We start from the raw sequence: 21,690 nt of genomic DNA on the forward strand, positions 1-21,690 counted from the left end.
CCTAGACTAGAAAAAAATTTAAGGTATGACACATACATTTCCTAGAAAGCAAGATTTAAGGCATGATTTTTAAAAACTTAAGAGGGTTGTATTAATTAAATTAGTATTACTTAAATCAGGGTCTGCTTTCTATTCCTTGGCCTCAGGAAAATCTGATTCTACAGAGAATACATGTCCAAAGAGGTTAAAGAGTTGATTTACTTAAATATATAACAAAAACACATGTGATTCCTAGCCAAGGCTCAGGTTTAACATGAGAAGGGCAAGCTACATTTTATAGTCCATGATAGTTACCACTTATTCTCAGAGTTCATCTGCGAGAGCAAATGCAATTTGCTAGTCTTCTTTTTTTTTAATTAATAGGATTTCTAGTCTTTTTTTTCCCCCTGCTCAATAAATGTACAGATATTTTCTATCCAAGTTCATACTTAATGTACAAGACCTCATTTTGCATTGTCTTTGGTATGTCACAAATACTTTTAAATTTCCTTTGAAAGGGATAAGTTGGACCTTTCACATGATATCATTAACCCCCTTAAAAATAAAAGGCAAAAGTGAAAAGACACAGATTTTTCTAAGGCAGAAAAGTATGCCCATATCACCTTTCTAGAACTACATGAATTCAAAACAAAAGTGGCAGTCAAAATATTTATTCTTTTCCTTAATTGGGTTAAATGACAATACAAATATTGTGAGTCTGCTTTGTTTCTCATGTACTATACTTTAAATGTTCAAAACTTTGTATAAAACCACACATGACCTAATTTCTTTCACAATGCCTCCTATAGAAATCTCAATTTCATTGTATATGTTTTGAAATAAATTCTCTATTTAACCATTATTATTACAGATTTGAAAAGGCTAGTTACAACTGCAACAGTAATATCTATCAGGCTCTTAGTTATAAACAAACACACAGGAAGAAGAAAGGAGAGAACGGACTAGGGAGAGAAAAGAAGAGATGTTCATTTATATTGTTTCCAACTGGTACCAACCAGATCAGAGTACCAGTGTGGTGTGAGTGCTTCCTGAGTCATTAGGAAGGGGATTTTAATGTAGTTAAGGGGAATAACCACATGTCACACTAGCCAGGACTAGTTAAATTACTATATATATATATATATATATATATATATATATATATTTTTGTGTGTGTGTGTGTGTGTGTGGTACGTGGGCCTCTCACTGCTGTGGCCTCTCCCGTTGCGGAGCACAGGCTCCGGACATGCAGGCTCAGCGGCCATGGCTCACGGGCCCAGCCGCTCCGCGGCATGTGGGATCCTCCCAGACCGGGGCACGAACCCGTGTCCCCTGCATCGGCAGGCGGACTCTCAACCACTGCGCCACCAGGGAAGCCCTTAATTACAATATTTAAGGATAACAATTTTACATGAAGTACCAAAGCTTTGACTAGAAAAATAAATTGCTAAACAGAAACTTCCAGCTTTCTGTGGCTAAAAGGGTCTAAAAGCCTCCCTCGAACTTGAGGATGGGATACGGGAGACAAAAACACAGACTCATGAAACCACAGTGAGGCTGCAGGGAAAGTTTATTACCAGCACAGTGTTCACACTGAAAGCCACAACTTCCAAGTCTTAACAAATCCTGAAGAACTGTCATTTTAAAAGATGTTAAAAAGGACATAAACATTATCCTGAATATGATGGCAACAACAACAGAAGCGTAAGTGTTCACAGGTGAAGAGGCAGACCCATTGGCGGGGCTCCTTCACCAGTGTCCCCTTTTGTCACAGGCTCCCAGGGGTGCCATCCTTGTTGTTTTAAGGCACAGCCCTGAAGATTCACAGAGCAGCATATCCACCATCCATGATCCAGTCTCACGAATTTACTTCCAACCGAATCAGGCTGCATCCGCAGGAGAGAAGCAGATGCTGAGTCAGCAACACTGGGATTTGTTCTCTTTTTTCACGGTCTCCTCATCCAGTTTAATTCTGCCATCGTTTTCTTCATTAGGGAAGCTTTGGTGGTTGGCAAGAATGTTCTCCACTAGGAACCGGGATGCTTCATCTATGTTTATGTTATCCTGTAGTGCAGAAACAACCAGGATCAATTCTCACGATCAATATTCTTAGAGGAAGGCATTAGAGTATTACCAGGAACTAGGAAAGTTTGTCAGAGGGGGCTTTATAAGTACGCCAGCTCCATCTCCTGCTCCAATACTGAAGTGTTTGCTAAGAGTTCAATGCTATTGAGTAATGTGACTGAGACACTCTTCTTTTTACAAAGGATCACTCTTTCTGATGTTCTGTTTTTTTTTGTGTGTGTGTGGTACGCGGGCCTCTCACTGCTGTGGCCTCTCCCTCTGCGGAGCACAGGCTCCAGACGTGCAGGCTCAGTGGCCATGGCTCACGGGCCCAACCGCTCCACGGCATGTGGGATCTTCACAGACCGGGGCACGAACCCGTGTCCCCTGCATCGGCAGGCAGACTCTCAACCACTGCGCCACCAGGGAAGCCCTGATGTTCTGTTTTTTAATGTTTTAAACTTTTGCCACTGAGGTTCAATGAACTATCTCCATGGTAAATGAGTCTTCATCCTCCTATAGGTTTCCAGCCACATAAGTGAAAGCACAGAGATAAAAACAAAAACAAAAATCTGCCCTTGAACATCTACTTCAAGTATTCAGGATACATTGTGAAAAAAAAATGCTGAAGGGCTCAAACCACATTAAAATATGATAAATGCAACGTGTCGCTTGCCCATCTCTGAGTACAAATTATGACTTTTAGTTGACATGTATAAACTGAGCTGAAACAATGTTGTGGGTGTGATGCCCATTAAGGATGCTCTAAGGAATCACCAGCTATCACGACATTTGTGTGACTGGTTCATAAGCTGTCATTAAATATATGATATGTAACATATAGCAAAAACTGTGCTTCTTATTAAAAGTATTTAACTTTTCCTTTTAAAATAATTTCAGATTTACAGAAACATTGTAAAAGTAGCAAAAATTCCTATATATTCTTCACCCATATTCCTCAGACATTAACATCTTAGGTAACCAGAGTATAACTATCAAAATCAAGAAATTAGATGACAGTCCTGTGCCAGCATTACTCTATCAACCTTGTTCGAATTTCATCAGCTGTCTCACTGTCCTGTTTCTGATGCAGGTGAGCAGCTGTATTTTGTGATCTGTCCCCTTGGTCTCCTTGAATCTGGAACAGGTCCTCAGTCTCCTTGCCTTTCATGACCTTGACACTCTTGGAGAGTACTGGCCAGAGACTATCCCTCAGTTTGGATCTGTCTGACGTTTCCTTATCATTAAATTCAAGTCACGCATTGTTGGCAGGAATAAGACATACATGATGTGCCCTCTTCAGTGTATGAGGAGGCATACTTGCTTGAAGTCATGTCTGCCAGGCTTCTCCACTGAAAAGTTACTATTTTTCACTTTGTACTCAGTTAGTACAAATATGTAAATATCCTGTTTTTCACCATACCTTTCCCTACTCATTTTGGCATCAATTAATTTTTCCCTAGAACAATTATTACTGTTGTGTTTAATGGTGACTTTCTATTTCCACCATTCCTTCTCCATTTATGATTTGGAATTCTACTGTTAGGAAGAGCTTTCTCTTCTCTCCCATTTATTCATTTGTTTATTCATATCATGGATTATTATTTTATTCTGTGTATTAAGTCCATCACAATAATTATTTATTTTGTTGCTCAAATTGTCTTAGGTTTTGGAGCTCCTATAAGCAGGCTCCTGTGTCTTTCTGACGCATCTCCGTCACTTGGTGAGCATTTCCTTAGCTTCCGGCACCACAAAATATCTCAGGCACATCTTTACTTTCCTTGTCCTACTAGTCCTGAAATCAGTCATTTCTCCAGGGAGACTCAGTTCTTTTTATTGGATAACAGTATTTAGAAACCAAATTCTAAGGACTTGCAAAGCTCATTGGTTCTGTGCTGTCATTGCTTTTAATCCTCTTCAGCAGACACACCTAGTGAATATGTATGTATCCATACACATACTGGTATCTGCTTCTATGTTTATCTGTTTACACACATATGTATGTGTACATGTATGTGCATGTGTGTGTATATGCGCACACATATACACATTAATACAGAATTTATATATATGTGTGTGTGTATATATACATATATGTTGATTTTTCCAATTCAAATCCAATACCACGAGGTTCATTCTAGCCTTCTCCCTTATTTGTTATACCTTTCTCAGACAGTGAGAACTCTGCAAGACCTCTGCTATTTATTCAGGTATCTTTTCTAGCACCAACACAAGCTTTTTCTTACCTCCACTCCCAAGATAAGCATTAACTTCAATTAAAGTATTGATCTTTGAATGCCCAAATGTCCCTCAGTCCCCACCATCCCCATTATACCAAATCATTATAATGTTCTCTCACTGCATTTAATTGTTATTGATTAGGAACAGAAAGTCCCACATTGTAATTAGTCACACATTCTCATATTGGAAATCCATTATTTTCCATAAAGGTGAAAAAAATGAAGCCCATGAATTCAAACTTGGCCTTTTGGCTGTGTTTGTATCAGAATTCAGATCACTGGTATTCTAGCAGAAATCGGATTTGAAGTTAGCTGCTGGCCAGCTCAGAAGCATAGTTATTAGTGACACTTGGGCAGTACTTTAAGCCTTGACTAAAATTTTTAACAAAAATTTTATATTACTGATACTCTCTTGAAATACTCCTGGGTTTACCACTAAGGAAATTTTGCAGAAGCTGTTTCTAATATATTTGTAGGAAGGCACAGAACATATGAATGTTTTTCTTTTCACCTTTACGTGTAACCCTGTCCATAGATATCATGAAGCTGATGACTTATACAGTCTCAGGTAACAGGCCACATGATACTATAGTTTATGAATCTTCCTTCTAGACTCTGGGGAGAAATTCAGATTTATTACCTGAATGATTAATTCAAATAAAACCAGAAGAGGAAATTTTATCTGTAATATATTCATCTTCTCCACCAAATCTCATGCTCTAATAAACACTTACACATACCACTAATTTTTTTCTAACAAAGCTGGGAAGTAAAGCAAATCCCCACAGATGCAGAGAGCAGACAGAGGGCATGGCTTCCAAAACAAGTGCCTCTATAAAAAGCCTTGCCTTCTGCAATCTCTTCCTTCCTGTTTGGCTAAGTGCTCATGCAGCAACTCTGGTCTTCATCTCTCTTCCACTACTACTTTTTATTTATGAAACGAAATTTAAGATACTAGAATATATTTGTTTAAACAAATAGCCTTTAGCTTAGGAGTAAACACTTCTGTCTTCAGCAGACACTATTTTTTCCAATGACCCCACCATCACAATATTTTCAAAGCACTTTTTGTGTAGTCTCCCATAGCTTTGCTTTCATTATTCTGATCACCAGTGGCAGCAAATAATCTTCCACTTTTAGGATGGGTTTCTGGTAAAGCTAAAAGTAACCTGGTAATAAGTAAGTAGGTCATTTGGAGAAACAATGCATTTTTTTTTTTGGATATATACAAGAAATTCACAGAAAGCATACTAAAAGCTGGAACTGTGTTAAGATTATATCAAATTCATGGTTTTGAGTTTGCCATCACAGAATTTTGCTAATAATTCATCATCCTCTCATGTCTGACTGTTATTGGACCTCTAAAGTGAAACGTCCAATGCACATAAACCCCCTGCAGCACAATATTCTGTGCTTGGTATTGTCACCTTTGCTTTCGTGTATATTTAGACTGTTAAGATTTTCAACAGCCCAGGTGTTTTTGTTTTTCTTCAAAAAACATTTTATCCTGCTTCCCATAATGGCTGAAAGAAAAAATTCTCACTCTACTATTCATGAAGAAGTATGTCACAAATGTTGATAATTTCCTCTTGTTCAAATTTTCCTACACATTTGATCTAAAACTCTTCAAACATCATCTGAATACATTTTCTCTCTGACCTTTTCAATGTCTGTTAGTCCTGCACATGACTTACATCTTCACTAGGGACAACTATGTCCCTAAGTTTTATTAAGCCTTCTATAAAAATCAAAAATAGTTGTGCTTGACAATATACCTCATGCCCCACAAATCCCAGGGACATGAAAAGTACTTCATTTAAGGACTCAAACTCATAGAAAATGTCATTTGTTCTTTGCTCTAATAATAGTCATTTTTATTTTAATGTAAAATCTGCCCTTCTATTCACCTCTCCACTAGCCAATTCTGAAATCATTCTTGCTGCTGAGTGAAAGAAGCTATAACATATCCATGCTACACTTCACCTTTTACTAGGTTTCCAAAAACCACTCAGGTAAATCCATCTAAATACTTTAAAGTTACACGTCAGATTTACGAATTAACAGCAGAGCAGATAACAAACGCACAGCAGACCTCACCTTTGCAGAGGTTTCAAACCATCCAGTGAAGCCATGTTCTTTGCAAAACTGGTCCATCTGGGGAGTATTCTGGCCACTGTCTTTTTTCTGGTCACATTTGTTAGCTAAGAGGACAGCAGGAATAGGGTTGCCGTTTGGAAGATGGACTTTACTATCCAGATCATTTTTCCATTTTAAAACGGCTTCAAACGTGGAACCTCTCGATATATCAAAGACAACGAAAGCACCAACAGCTTCTTTGTAATACACTCGGGTCATGTTGCCAAACCGTTCCTGTCCTAGAAATAAGTATAATAAGAGATTAAAAACTTATACTCCGGACAGAGGCGATATTTATTTATAATCCTTTTGACCCTAAGAATAATGCCATAAATACATATCTGTCATTCCATAGCACCATAAACTGGTAGGATTGAGGACATACACACAGAACCACGAACCACAAAGCAGAAGCAGCTGATCATGTGGTCCGAGTACACAGTTACCCAGTTTTATGTTCTGTGCATGTACCCCACATTCTCCATAAACACCGAGATGACAGTTCGTAAAGCTACAGAGTCCATCATTTCCCCCTCCACTCTTCTTGGTCTAAGAGAAGAGAGGTACTAAAGGAAAAGAGAAAGCTGGGAGTGGAGGGAAGAGACAAGAATAGAAGAAAATAAGACTTGCAGGAAGGAGATAAGTGTGGTGGGTAAAATGCTAGTCAAAAAGATCAGGACTGAACATGAGATAAAGGAACTCATGTTCTTAACTCCTCTTTCCTTCACATCTCCAGCCAAACCCGCTTTTGACTCAAAATGCAAGCCTGCTCTCCTCTAAGAAGGCAGACATGCAAACCCACTATTTTATGGTTTTCCCCTTTAATTTAGAATAGAGGGTGGGGTGCCAAACTAGTAAACGTACAGAAATCCAGAAGTTATAAAGAGCTATTAAGCTCTGGTGGCTTTTGTTTTTGTTTTGTTCATAGAATCACCTATAAATCCCTTCAAATATTTCTTTTTACCAACCATGCTAAAGCATATTCAAGTCTGTATTCATATTAACTTTCTTGTTAAAACATAAGAAAACCAGAAATGTATATGGCAAGGCATTTTTGAGGAAGACCTTGTGGCTTAGAATATCCATTTCCTTAGGTTTCAGAGCCAGGATTCGAAGCTCCCTGACAGTCTCAGCAGCAGAGGGTGTGCTTTCTAACATCATCATATGTGACAAATCAAAACAGTGCCAATTACACTGTTAAGCAAATGAAAAGTAAAGGCACAAACTGGGAGAAAAAAAATACAGATCCTATATCTGATTAAAAAAATTTGTACCCAGAATATAAAGAGCTCTCAAAACTCCAAAGTAAGATTAAAAGAATTTAATAAAGTAAGCAAAAGATTGGAACAGTTTACCAAAGAATTTATATGATGATAAATAAGCATAAGAAATGATGCTCAAAATTATTAACCATTGGGAAAATGCAAATTTAAACCACAATGAGCTGATCCTTTATACCCACAACAATGGCTATAATTAAAAAGTATGACTATACCAAGTGTTGGTGAAGATGTGGAACAACTGGAGCTCTCATATACTGCTGGTAAGAATAATACTTTAAAATAGTACAACCATGTTGGGAAACAATTTGATACTTTCTTAAAAATGTAAACATATACCTACCGTACAACAAACCCATTCCATTCCTAGGTATTTGCAAACAAAATGAAAACACATGTCTATAAAAAGGCATGTTCATGAATGCTCATAGCAGCTTTATTTTTAATAGCCCCAAACTGGAAGCAACCCAAATGTCTATTTACACACTAATGAATAGATTATGGTATATCCATACAATGGAATACAACTCAACAATAGAAAGGAAAGGAACTATGGATACAAGTAACAACATGGGTGAATCTCAAAATAATTATGCTGAGTCAGAAAAGCCAGACCAAGGAGAGAACAGGTAATACTATGAGTCCCTTTATATCAAATTCTAAAAAATCAGAAACTATAGTGATACAGTAAGAGAAAGCAGATCAATGATTGCCTTGGGCAAGGCAGGAGGATGGATTACAAACAAGCTAGAGCAAATAGCTTTCAGGTGATGAAAATATTTGCAATCTTGATTATAGTGATGTTTCAAAAGGGTATACATATGTCAAAACTTATAAAATTGTACAGTGTATTGTATGTTAACTATACAACAATAAAGTTATAAAAAATAATACCTACCTCATATGGTCACTGGAAGGGTTAAATGTAAAATGCCTGCCTGGGATTTTTTTAGGGCTGAGTTTGGCAAACTATAGCTCATGGCCAAATCCAGCTAAATAAAATTCTAGAGAATAGCCATCCTCATCCGTTCATGTATTATACGCCTGTTTTTACTCTATAATGGCAGAGTTGTGTAGTTTCAACAGAGAGTAAATGGCTCACAAAACCTAGAATAATTGCTATCAGGAAGTTTACAGAAAAAATTTAATGATTTCTGTTCTAAGGCGTTAGGAACAGTCTATACCTTGAACTAGAAGTGGTATATAAAAATTCATGAAGGTATACACTTAAGGTCTCTGCATGTAGGTTATACTTCAAGTTCAAAGAGTGTAAAAAGCCAGGTCATAGTAAACACTGAATAACTATTAGCTAAGCATTACCATTAAGTGCTCAATAAATGTACTGCACGATGAAAGCCTGAGTATCCTTTTGTAAATGGTGCTGATTACACATGGCAAAGCCTTAAACTATTAGCTAGTTATGTGTTGTACCTTGTAGTGGTGAAAACAGCTTGCAGAGGAAAATGAGCTTGAGAAAAGCACAACTGTACTAGAGAATCAAATAGCAAGCACCCAACAGTCAAGTTACCCCAGGAAATAACTTTCTCTGCCTAAATCAGCCAATTGTCTTTAGAGATCTTTGGGGGTCATCAAAGTCCCAGCCAGCTCCCACTTCTGATGTTTTAGGTTTCTATATTATAAATTTAATGCTAAAATGATTTTCTAAAGATTCTGCAATCACCAAATCTAGATAGCAGTGGGGATCAAATGTAAATGACCCAGCATCACAAGGCCAAGTCCATGCATTTAGCTTATTCTTCAAAAGAATAAAAAAATATATTTCCTATTCTACCAAGTTCATAATCTCTTTTTTAAAATTCAAAAGTAATCCATTAATGCTTCAGAAATATTCTCGAACTGGTAAAAACAAGTAAAAAATTAAGTAGGGAGTGGAGAAGATAAGATGAATTCATTTAAAATAATAATCTTAACATAAAATTAAAGGTTTTTCTCCAAAAACCTAACAAGGTGAAACCTAGATTTAACTATGCTGTTTTAAAGGTTTAAATGCACAGATTTGCTAAGCTCTTTCAGTTGTTAAACTGGGAAGTAAAGTAAACTTTGCTACTAGAGTATGAGTTGCATCCTGTATCTTTGGGTAATTTTAGCTATTCCTTTATTATTGTCTAAAACAAAGGATTCCAGTGGAAAACAAAACTGATGTTCATGAATATTCCGTCCTCCTCCACTTCTAAACACACGGAGGAGCTCACTGTTCTGCTCCCACTACATCAGCTATGCCCGTGGACTAGTCCTGGCCGATGAAATGTGAACAGAAGTGTTGCTTCCCAGCCGAATCACTTGTCCTGCAGCAGCAAGGCTGAACCCCAATTTTGAGATGGTAGGGCCTCTGTTAGCCTGGGTCTTCAAGTGGCTCCAATGAAAAATCATCCTCACGTTCCTCACCATCCCTCCCACCTCTGTTCCCCACTGTGGACAAGTAAAAAGCACAAGAAATAATTATTTTAATGTTGTTGACCCCCCAACATAACCTAGTCTATCTTGGCTGGTACAGCTCCCAATTATCTTTTTATCTCTTCTATCTAGATCTGATCTCAACTAGAAAATATGTATTAGGTTCCTCCTATGTACCAGGCACTGTGCTAGACACTGATGAAAATAATGAAACAGTGAATATGACCTTAAGGATCTCACAGTCTATTTGAGGAAACAGACAAAATGATACCATGATGTGTTGGGTATAATCAGGGATACAAAGAGCATATTATGGTATCAAACAAGGGGATGTTATTCATTGAGGTAAGCGAGTCTTTTTTGAAAGATACATTATCAAGAAATGCCATTCAAATGCTAACTCATCATGAAAATATAGTATCTTCATAAACTTTATTTCCATGCTGTTACTTTCAGGTTGCACGCCCATGGGGGTGGCCAGCCTAGTCAAAGCCATGTTAACTGCTCGAGGCAGTTTCCCAGTAGCTCTGAGTCATCACCAGGAGAAACGCAAATTCTCCTACTTCCCCTTTCACAGCACATCAGAAGTCAGCCCTTCCTAGATTCAAAGAAGGGCTAAGGATCAAACTAATGGGAAAGACTTTCACATCCAAACTAGAATTGCATTAGAATTCCATAGACTCTTAGATTTCTTTTTTTTTTTAATTTTAGAAAAGAAAATAAAAAATACTCTGAGGGGGCAGCCAATCAACCATTTTAAGTTTAGCCTGAGAAATCTTTATTATTCTAGGATTCTACTTTCCGCAAATACATATATAAAAGCAGGAGATTTCTGCCATGTAGAAGGGAAAGTCTAGAGTTATTAAAAGTAAAGACAGCTGCACGTGTTTTGTTTCATGGCCTGTGTGTATAGAGTTAAAGCGTATAGCAATATGGAAACTCAGCAAAACCTGGGAGACCCCCCTCTCACTAGGTCTGTAGAAGTAGTTCAGACAGGGTGGGGAGAATGCCAAGCGACACCACCTTCTGTGACCAGAGCAGTAATCTTCTCTTACAGGAATGAGAGGGACCACTTTATGCTTTCCTGACAAAACACTGTAACGGTCAATACTGTAACTGGAAGATGACACTTCAGATCATCTAGTACAACCTCTCTTATTTTATAGATGAGAAAATAAAATCCCAGGGAGATGACATTACTCAAATTTCTTAGGTTGACTTGTTATCAAATGTACTGTCTGATCTGTTACCCAAGTATTTTCTGGAGTATATATTGCTCCACATGGCCCTGTGTTTCCAAATAGATCCAAGGTATGATGAGCCTGGGAGTGACCTTCCTTAAGGACAGCACAGCCCTGCTACAAAAGTTACAACCTTGCTCTATGTCCCCTAGTGCTTTACCACAGCAGATAAGGAAGTGCCCCACTGCTGACTGCATTACTTATGCTGATGCTAGGGACAGGGTTTTTCATCCATACTGCTGTGGACACATTGCGTGAATATTCCAAATAGCTCTGAAATGCGTTATCCTTTAAAAGGATGTGTTACTTCCTTCTCTAGAAGAAGAAACCCTGATTATAGCTAGATATCTTGGCAATGAGAAAGGGAAAAAAAGAGCACAGTGCTAGTCATCTAGGCTCGAAGACATTTAAAAATGCACAACTTTGTACATACTGAAATGGATGACCTGTAAGGTATATATACTGGCAAAAGGATTAAAATGCTTATCTAATATTTGGAGTATCCAACACTAATGGCTTTGAAAAGGAGTTGAGATAATTTAATACATTTCCAGGAATACATATTCCAATCAAGGGAAAAAAACCCACGAAACAGTGTGCCTTATCTCTTTATAGCGCATGCAAATTTTCAAAAGGGAAGTATTTCCTCTCTGATTTGAAAAGGAAAGTACTGTGTTTTGAACTGCTATCAGAAACACATGCCAGAGATGCTTTCTCTTATGATTTTAATCACTGCTTTTATTTTTTTTAACGTTTGTCTCAATATTTTATGTTCATGCCCCCATTTGATAAATAATCTAAATGTCTCTTAATGTTATTTGAAACTCAAAATATAAATTACACAATGAAAAATAAATCTGAGCAACAGGACAATTAGTGCTTAGCTTTTCAAGTATAAATGCTTATCTTTTCCCACCCACTAAGAATTATTGAGCTACATATTCTTGCTCAAGGTGATTGGGAGAAAATGTATAGTTTCTAGTCAGTGCATATAAAGTCCTTTAAAAACAAATCCTTAAAATTCAGTGTGCATTTCAGAGATGAAGCGCTTCTAACAAGCTGTGTGGGTGGTGGGTAATAGATCAAGACCCAGTCAAAATTTAATTTAAGTCCAGTCATTGGTTCTAGAAGGATAATTATCTATCCACTAAAAATTTTTATAGCTTGATACAGGTAATAATGTGATGTCATAATGGGTCTTGGGTTTTATATGTAAGAGGTTACAATTTGTAGTCACATAGGTTTTTGTTATTTTTAGGGCATCTAGTTAATGACTCATTATACTACTACTTTATAAAGCCCTTATAAACGTGCCCCAGCATTACACTTAAATATTTAACATGCTAAAACTATAGGTATTGTTAGAAGAAAAAAAACACTTTCTTACATTAAAGAACTACCATAATACTGACCAATAAAACAATGTAACTAAAAAGAGACCATATTGCTAGCTGCCCATTTTCCCCCCACTGGCTTATGCAATTTTCCATAAAACACGTGGCTGTATTCTCCACAGATAAAACAAGTCTAAAAGCTAATGCATCAAATTAGCACCATATGAGTTTGGATTTGATATGTACTGAATTTCATATTTTAATATTGTACCATGAAGAAGGTAAAAGGAGTCACATGATTTTACACAATCCCATTCATTTGTCTGGTTTTCGGGTGAGAGGGAGATAATATAACATGACAATGAAACCTTTGGAATGAAAAAATATCTGGATCCATGCCCTAACTCTGCAAGTTACAGGTGTACAGACCTTAGGAAAATCCCTTAATCTTCCCGAGTTTCAGTTTACTCAACTGTAAACTGAGAATCATTCTAATTTCTCCAGATTATCATAAGTATAAATGAGAATAAAAGTAAATTGAATAACAGTGACTATAAAACAGCTTTTAATAAATGTTAACTGTTATTATGTGAGAGGGTCAAATACCAAAATTTCCTAACTCTGGGATTCTATTCTTACATTTGGAAATATATTTCCACTTGGAAAAATAGGCTTTATAGGGGAAGAGGCAAAGCTGCCATTTAAATCATGTACAAAGCACCATTTTTGCTCATACCACCTTCTGTCAAGCAAAAGAGTAACAAAACTGAATAAAGAAAAAATTTTTAAATACCTAAACTAAAAGGAAAACAAACTCCTTTTGAGATGGTAGCAGTATCACTAAGTAGTCTTCAAAATTACCTATTCCACAATACATGCCAGTTCAGAGTCTGGATTTTTCTTTTTGCTAATTTGAAATGAGCAGCCTTCTGTGGTATTTAGGGCACAGTGTAAGGTCTGTTTTTATTCAACTATTTACATCTTCTGTGGTGACTATGAAAATAACACCTGACTTTAATCAATTTAAAGGAAGGAAAAAAATCAAAATAGCTTTTTGGTTTGTGTCCAAAGTCATAATAGTTTTTAGAAGTTTGAGGTATTGGCTTCTTCCTTTCTTAAGCATTAAATGAGAGCAAGACATGTACCACCTCTGTCCTGTAATTTCTCTTGTCTCCTTACATCACCTCTTGAGAGCCACACAGATAAGGAGCAGGTGATATGAAACAGACAGGAACTTAAGGGTCAGGGAAGGTGAGTGTGAAGGAGCCCGGGGAACAGCAGGCTTGTTCCGTGGAGCTCAGTGGGAGGGTAAGTCTGTTGGCAGCTTGCAGCAGAGACAAGACAGAACAAGTGTTCTCAACTTCAGTATAAATCAGACTACCCATGGTGCTTGGCAAATTACACATTTCCAAGCCCTACCTCTAGGAATTCTGATTTGGTAAGCATGGAGGATTGCTAGTTGCCTCTCCAATATCCCCTCACAGAATTTTATTTGGGAAAGCAATGTGTCCAATTTAAAAACAAACAGAAAAAGCCCTGGTTTTCTAGCTGCCCTTGCAGCAAGGCATGTGCGTTTGACTGGACCACAAAGACGAAGAATGTGGCCAGGGAATAGCTGAGTGGTGAAATGTCAGCTTTGGTCCAGGAAGAATGAATGGTTCTGCTCACCAGCCGTGGACTGCTCAACTACAGACTTAGTAGGTGAGAGACTTAACTTCTCTCTTGTTAAACCATGATGTTTGGGGATGTTTGACAGATGAAGCCAATTCTGCTTATAGCTGATGCTAAGGAATCTGCATTTTAAGCACCTCAGATGAGTCTGATGGAGGAGGTCCCATACAATCACACTAAAAACCCCAATATATTTAGCTTAACTTCAAAGCAATCAAAAATCACTACGGAAGATGCTTAAGGAAAATATCTGGGTAGAAGTGAGTGAAAAGAATGGGGAAGAAGAGAATGTAAGATCATCTGTCAATTAGAAGGACCAACAGAGAGCCTTAAACTAAAGCCCTGCTATCCATTTATTTTTATGCGGTTTGTCTCTCAAAATAAGAGTGAAGAAATCACATGTTTCTAGCATCGATTGCAAAAAGTGCAAAAAGCTCTTTTGAAAATATAATTGAGTAGAATTCTAAAGCAACTTTTCCTTGATCTTTTGTCTCACCCTTCAGAAATCTCCCCACATATGTCAGCACTTTTTTCACCATCCAAGAGAAGAGCTCTACAACCATAATACAAATTAAACTTGTCAACTTAGCCCACTCTCTATTACTTAAGTGTTGATTAAATGTGAAATCCTCACTATTTTGAGGATACGCTATTCTTGGCCTCCAAATCAAAGGCCTTCAAAGTTTTCTTCTTTGGAAGAGGACTTTCTCTCATCTCTCAATCTATTTTAATAAGTGCTTAGAAATATGTATTAATCAGGTTTTTTATTTTCTATATTTTATGATGCTTTGACATCTTGGTGCCTTGCAGACCAGGGGAGGGACTGCCCCTCTTAGGGTTAGCTAGTTCTTAGAGAGAGCAAATAACTTGTTGAGAGCATGTCTTCGGTATGCAAACCAACCAATCCTGAGTCCTTATCCTCTACCCGCTTTCTTTTTCCAGGCTCCTGCAGTCCAGGACATAATCCTCCTGCCCTGAATCACCCCATGGCCAGGTACTAGACAACTAGGGACCATCCCTATAGCCCAGAACAAACTGTAGTCTCTCAAACTATCCAATCCTAAGCTTGCTCAGCCTGCCTACACTGCCTTGTCGTTTCCTTACTTCAAAAACCACAGTAAAGGCTCTAGCCCTTGCTTTGCTTTCTCCGAGCTCCTTCTGCCTCCTGAATGACCCTGGTGCTTCCCTACACGGTCCTGCGTGGTGTGGCATGGTCCCTCCTCTTGGGAACTATGAGTAACAAACTATTTCTTTCAATGGCAATTGTCTCCTGATGTGTTGGTCTCATCACACTTGAATAAAAACAGAATCTTGAGTACAATTTAAAAGGGAATAAGAACCATTAAAATTTATATATCAAAAGCTTAAGAAAGTTGGAAGGTCAGGATAACATATACATGACAGATCAAATTTCTCCTAAAATATATCTGAAAATAACATTGCAGCCCTGGAATAATGCATGGTATTCAGGCTCAATCCATGAGATGAGAGTAGACCAGACAAATATCTGTAATTGTTACCTTGCTTTTCCAGGGTGCGCTCTGCAACCATAGACCAATAAAAGAGCTTTGTTAACTTCAGAGAAGTCCACAGTTTGGAAACAGTCTTTCAAAATGTACCAAAAAAAAGTGATGCAGCCAATCAAAAAGTATCTGCTTTGGAAGCAGTATGCTTCATAATTAAGTATAAGAACTGGAAATTCTGGATCGATGACATAAAGAGATGGTAATTATTCAAATATGAGTCACATGCTCTAAAATAGAGATGACCAGAACATTTGCAAATTTAGAGAAAAGTTAATGGTACTGTTTTGAATCCAGTGAACCAAAAATCCACTGTGCTATTTGACAGAGACATGAGTCCTGTCCCTGTACGGTGCCGTGGATTACCTGTGTTTTCTTGGTCAACTTACCAAACCTCCCTGTATTTACACCATGGGGTCTCTGAAAGCCTATAATCCAGTTCAAACAATAGAATGATTAGGCAAATGGCTGGGAGCCAAGTCAAATTTTAGTACTTCTTATCAGCACTTGGCTGTCTCTGCCTCTAACCTGAGCACCTTTTAGCTTACTTGGACTAATTGAGGCAACTAAGAATGGTAACATATTCAAAAGGAGGAAAGGCAACAGGCTTATCATTATCAGGGGAATTTTCATGTGCAATAACACAAATATGTTGTTATGTTGAAACTCCTGCTGCCTGGGCAATTGTGAAAGCACAGTCCATACTGGGGCACCCAAAGGTGTGTCAGGACTAACAAACTGAGGAAGATTTGAAGATGTAAAATGGGACAGTAGGCTTTGCTTGTAATTCAGCACAGAAATTGAGCCAGAATAAGGCTGAAGATGGCAAGATTGTACGGGTCAGATGTAATAAAGATTTTCTTTAATTCCTTTAAATGAGTTATTAAGCAACTGGCCCCCAATAAGCCATAAGACAGTTACTGTAGTACTAAGACAGAGACTACAAATAACAGAGACTAATTCCTCAAAGCACTGCTTCTTCATATTTAGGGGAAAAAAAAACTTGAATATTAATACTCCCTGACTGACAAGATACTCTGAAGGTCAAGAAAGCATCAGAGATAATATTCCAGACTCTTGCTCATGAAGAGTTGGAGGGTTATCAAAGAAGACAAGAAGAGATCACTAGATATAGTAATTGGCAATATGCAAGAGAGAACAAGAAAGACAGGATCAACATTCTATTTTCAGATGTGAATCAAAAAACAAAAGTGAATCTAACTATGGTTTATATAATTTATAACGTCTTCCAAGCATGCATTTTATGCTTTGGTAAACAATATTTACATGAATTCAGAACACATTGTTCCTGATTTGTTCTTTGGCCCAAAGGTGTATTACTCAGATTTTTATAAAGAAATTTTGATCCTTAAAAGTGAAGGGTGGCAGAATAGCCCACCCCCCCAAAATGCCACTTTGGCATAAGAATTATTTGAACTAAAGGCACTTGAAAAACAGCAAGTGCACGAAGGGTGCTCTAATCTCTCCTTCTTCTTCCTTAAATGGGGAGATAAAACTCCCATGTGAAAGACGTCCTCCCTATACCGGAAGGAAGGAAATATTCTCATTACCAGAGATGGGGAGTCAAGCTGAGAGAATTCTATAGAAACAGATCTTGTTAAAATAACTCTTATATTCCTTTAGCCTCCCATAGAGTTTGGTTATTTTTCTACAATTGTTCAACCTAGTATAAAAGCATTTATACTAGGTTAAACTCTTTGGGGTCTTCCTTTCCTTATAGAGGCTCCTGTGTCACGTAAAGCTTATATTAAATAAATTTCTGCTATTAATCTGTCTTACATTAATTCTCAGGCCCAGCTGAAAGCTCTAGGAGGGCAGGGATAAAATTCTGCCTCCTCTACAAAAACAATGAATACATGAAGACTGAATTATATTATATTAGATCTAAATGGACAAACTTAAGAAAAAAGAGAGATTTAGCCTAGACCAGCCATTCAACCTACCTGGAAAATTCTACAGTTGCTAATAGGCTTATAATAAGTAGTGGGCCAAATACTAATTCATCTATAATACATGTTAAAAGGAAGATCAGATGCTGCATCCTAATTCAGTATGCATTAGGTAAACTCTCTTTAAAATCTTATCAAAGACTTCACTATTTTAGTATATTTCAGTATGTACTGAGCAGCAGTCTTAAAGCAGATATGAAGTAAAAGACAGCAATTGCCTAACACAAAAATTATATTAAATTGCATCTATATTTTAAAGCTACATTCATTTGATGTAATAAGGATTTGTGAGGCCTGTACCCAAGAGTCACTATGGTTCTCAATTTGAAGAGTTTAGCTTAAACTGCCTGGCCACATTTACAGAAAACATTTGGATAACTCCTGCCTCTCACACTTGCCAAAGCTTCCAAGTATAGAGACTTGACATAATTTCTTTAGCACCTTTCCCATCTCTAAAGCAACAGCAAAAACGCTACATAGTAATAACACCACACCTTAAGTGAGTCATATCAAGTGGCCAGCTCCACCTACTATTTTGCCATCAAGGACTATTTCCCTCCTTTGAGAATTGAATATGATTCAACTTTGTTACTACATAAGGCAAATATGTTTAGCCATGGGGAACTTTTTGGAGTGACCTTCAATTTGCCTTCATTACACCATTACTACTTAATTCAAACGGTATGTGCTAGGATTCACTAGTAGCTCAAATATTCAAACCAAACCTAGTTAATGATGTAGCTCCCTAACCCTTAAGTTAAAGCCACAATATTTTTGCTCTTAGTTTCCTTATATATTAACACTGAAAACCTTATTAAAAAGATGAGCCTAATAATTTCCAATTATCTCATAAGTTTACATCTAATCTTGATAATTGCTGGTGTGTACTTGCTGGATGGAATCCCTTTTGGAGATCTTAAAGGTCTGCTTTCCTTCCTGGAAAAGCTCAAGCTTTGGATTTAGGCAAAAGTGCAAGGATATTCCATCTAGGCCTCTATATACCAGAGTCTGGTAAAGACTGACTATGTCCCCTTTCTGGCAAAATAGATCTCTTCAAGAAGGGTGAAAAAAGAGGTGATACCCAGGAAGAAAACTCCTACTCATGCTTTTGCTTTCCCAAGTCTCCAAATATAAGCTTTTTTCCTTGAAGCTTAAAAACACAACTGTGCCTTAAAAATCTTTTATTTACCTGCAGTAGGACCCAAGCATAATTTAATCGCTAAATACCACATTATTTTTCATGAAGAATAAGGCAAAGTCAACAATCCTCCTAGGCAGGGATTTAAAATCATCTTCATGGAAATTGATGGCTACACTGAAGATTCCTACAGAATGACTATCACATGGTAAGGCAACCTTTAGAATCCATGACTTTGTCGAGAAGCAATACTATTATTCATAAGTGCTCTATGAAAAAGCAGGAAGTGTTTCGAAAGAAGCCTCTGGCTTTAAAAGATGACTTTTCAAAACGAACTTTTGGTTTTCTGTAACCAACAAAAACAACAAAAAGCTGAGCCCAAGGCTGATTATCCCCCTTTCCCTGAGGTGACATACATCAATTTATTCTCATATCCGAAGTAGAGAAGCCTGTTCTTAAATAAATGAGCATGTAAGTTATAATTCTTCAATACCTTCTCATATGTCATAAGCAGCTGATGACAAGAGCACTACCCAGCAGACAGACCTGTGTCCCTGACTCCGCTACCAGTTGGGTGCCCACACCTACAGGCTTCTGTTGTGCAAGCGGAGGCTGATGGACGGTCTCTCCAACCCTGAACATGCTCCCATCCGAACGCTCTAACGCAGACTGACCTTAACATGGATGATGACCGAACAGGGTAACTCTTCCATATTTAAACTTTTCCAAAGTTAACGTCTTTTTCAATGTGCACATCCCACCCACCACACCAGCTGGAGTTCAAGTTTTCATACATGACAGCAAGGAGAATATGTACCCCTCAAGCAGGGATATTACGCTCCCAAATGACAACCGAGAGGAAATGCCAGGGAAATAATATATTGCGGCTGGGGAGGCAGGAGTGGGGCTAGGTGCTGGTTTAGGGAGGGAAGAGGAACACGAGCTTTCAAGGGAAACTTTCCCAAATCTTCGCCTGGGTGGCCTGCCCCAGGGATGAGAGCACGGTATATGAAGAATGGGGTTTCGCTCACAAGGAAGTGTCTCAGACCCAAGGTGGGTGATGAAAAACCTTCCGAAAAGGAACCTGGTTTCTAGTCTTGGTTGTGTCACTTAGGGCAAGTCGTTCAACCACTCTGAAGCTCAGTTCTCACCTGTGAAACGTTAAAGCGAATGAGAGGAGCCAGACCCCTCCCTTCGCTCTTCCTTGTCAAGATTCCGAGTTAAACCTGGGGGTAAGACGGGAATAAAGACACAGACCTACTAGAGAATGGACTTGAGGACACGGGGAGGGGGAAGGGTAAGCTGGGACAAAGTGAGAGAGTGGCATGGACAAATATACACTACCAAACGTAAGGTAGATAGCTAGTGGGAAGTAGCCGCATAGCACAGGGAGATCAGCTCAGCGCTTTGTGACCACCTAGAGGGGTGGGAGGGAGGGAGACACAAGAGGGAAGAGATACAGGGACATATGTATAGCTGATTCACTCTGTTATACAGCAGAAACTAACACACCATTGTAAAGTAATTATACTCCAATAAATATGTTAAAGAAATAAAAATAAAGTTTAAAAAAAAGATTCAGAGTTAAAAATTCGGGAAAAGCCCCCATGGCTTTCTCACCTCTGGTCGGGTGAGAGCGCCAGAGCACAGGGCCTCCCCTCCATCTCTTAAAAATATGACAGCTCTCCACACACTGAGCTGAGGCATCTAACCAGGGTTATCATTATGCATTTATTTCTAAGTGGTTTAGTCCCTTTCTTCTAAACTGACACGGGCAGGCGAGTTCGGGCAGAGGACAGAGACATCAGAAAGGAGACCGAAAGCAGCCGAGCGGCCCCGGGCTCCCGACGGCTGGAAACCCGGCGGGCGCCTCCTGCCCGCCGTGGGGTCTCCGCGCGTCCGCGGCTCGGGCCACCCGCTTACCCGCGATGTCCCACAGCTGCAGGCGCACCAGCGTCTTGCTGTCCCAGTTGAGGACCTTGAGAGCGAAGTCCACCCCGATGGTGGCCCGGTAGTGCTGGGAGAAGAGCTGGTGGACGTAGCGCTTGATGATGCTGGTCTTGCCCACGCCAAGTTCGCCGATGACCAGCACCTTGAAGAGGTGCTCGCGGGTCTCGGGCACCGTGGCGGCGGCCGCCCCCCGGCCCGGGTCCCCGGCTCCGCCGCCCGCCATGAGCGCCCCGGCCTCGCTCAGCCAGACGGCCGCTCTCGGCAAGCTCGGGCTCCGCGGCGGGGCCCCCGCCCGGCCGCGACCTCCCCGCGGCGCCCTGGGAGCCCCCGCCGGCCGTCGAAACTTCCCCGAGTCCGGCCGCCCTCCCCGCCGCGCTGCCGCAGCGCCTGACCGGTCACAGGACCCGGAACCCGCCGCCGCTCGCAGCCCGCGAGGGGCGGGGGAAGGGCCGGGGGCTGGCCTGGCTAGGGAGGCCGGGGTGAGGAGGTCTCTACCCGCCGCCGCCTGCGCTCACAGCGGGCCGGCCCAGAACTCGGGGAACTTCCTCTCCCCGGGCGTCCCTTCCTCGGGGCGGCGCTGAGCTCGGCCGCCCCCTGCTGGCCGCGGGGCAGCCGAGAACCCGGGGCCGACGGCGAGCGTTCACAGAGCCGGGGTGAGCCCAGGCGGTTCAAGGTCAGGCCTCCGAGGCCGGCGGCGAACGCCCCCGGCGCAGAGCGCGGAGGGGCGCTAGGTGGTTTTCCAGGAGGCC

The 21,690-nt window shown here is 39.6% G+C and overlaps 1 protein-coding gene across 1 annotated transcript; it reads right to left on the minus strand.

Annotated features, from left to right (window-relative positions):
- Positions 1-1,531: 1,531 nt before the first annotated feature.
- On the minus strand, positions 1,532-21,425 carry RAB32 (RAB32, member RAS oncogene family). The gene is made up of 3 exons (XM_060114919.1): positions 20,915-21,425; positions 6,381-6,658; positions 1,532-2,043 (listed from the first exon to the last, which is right to left on the minus strand). The coding sequence occupies exons 1-3, from the start codon at positions 21,162-21,164 to the stop codon at positions 1,897-1,899; spliced, it is 675 nt and encodes a 224-aa protein (XP_059970902.1). The 5' UTR covers positions 21,165-21,425; the 3' UTR covers positions 1,532-1,896.
- Between the last annotated feature and the right edge of the window lie 265 nt (positions 21,426-21,690).

This window comes from Mesoplodon densirostris, chromosome 12 (assembly GCF_025265405.1).
Source record: "Mesoplodon densirostris isolate mMesDen1 chromosome 12, mMesDen1 primary haplotype, whole genome shotgun sequence".
Classification (NCBI taxonomy): Eukaryota; Metazoa; Chordata; class Mammalia; order Artiodactyla; family Ziphiidae; genus Mesoplodon; species Mesoplodon densirostris.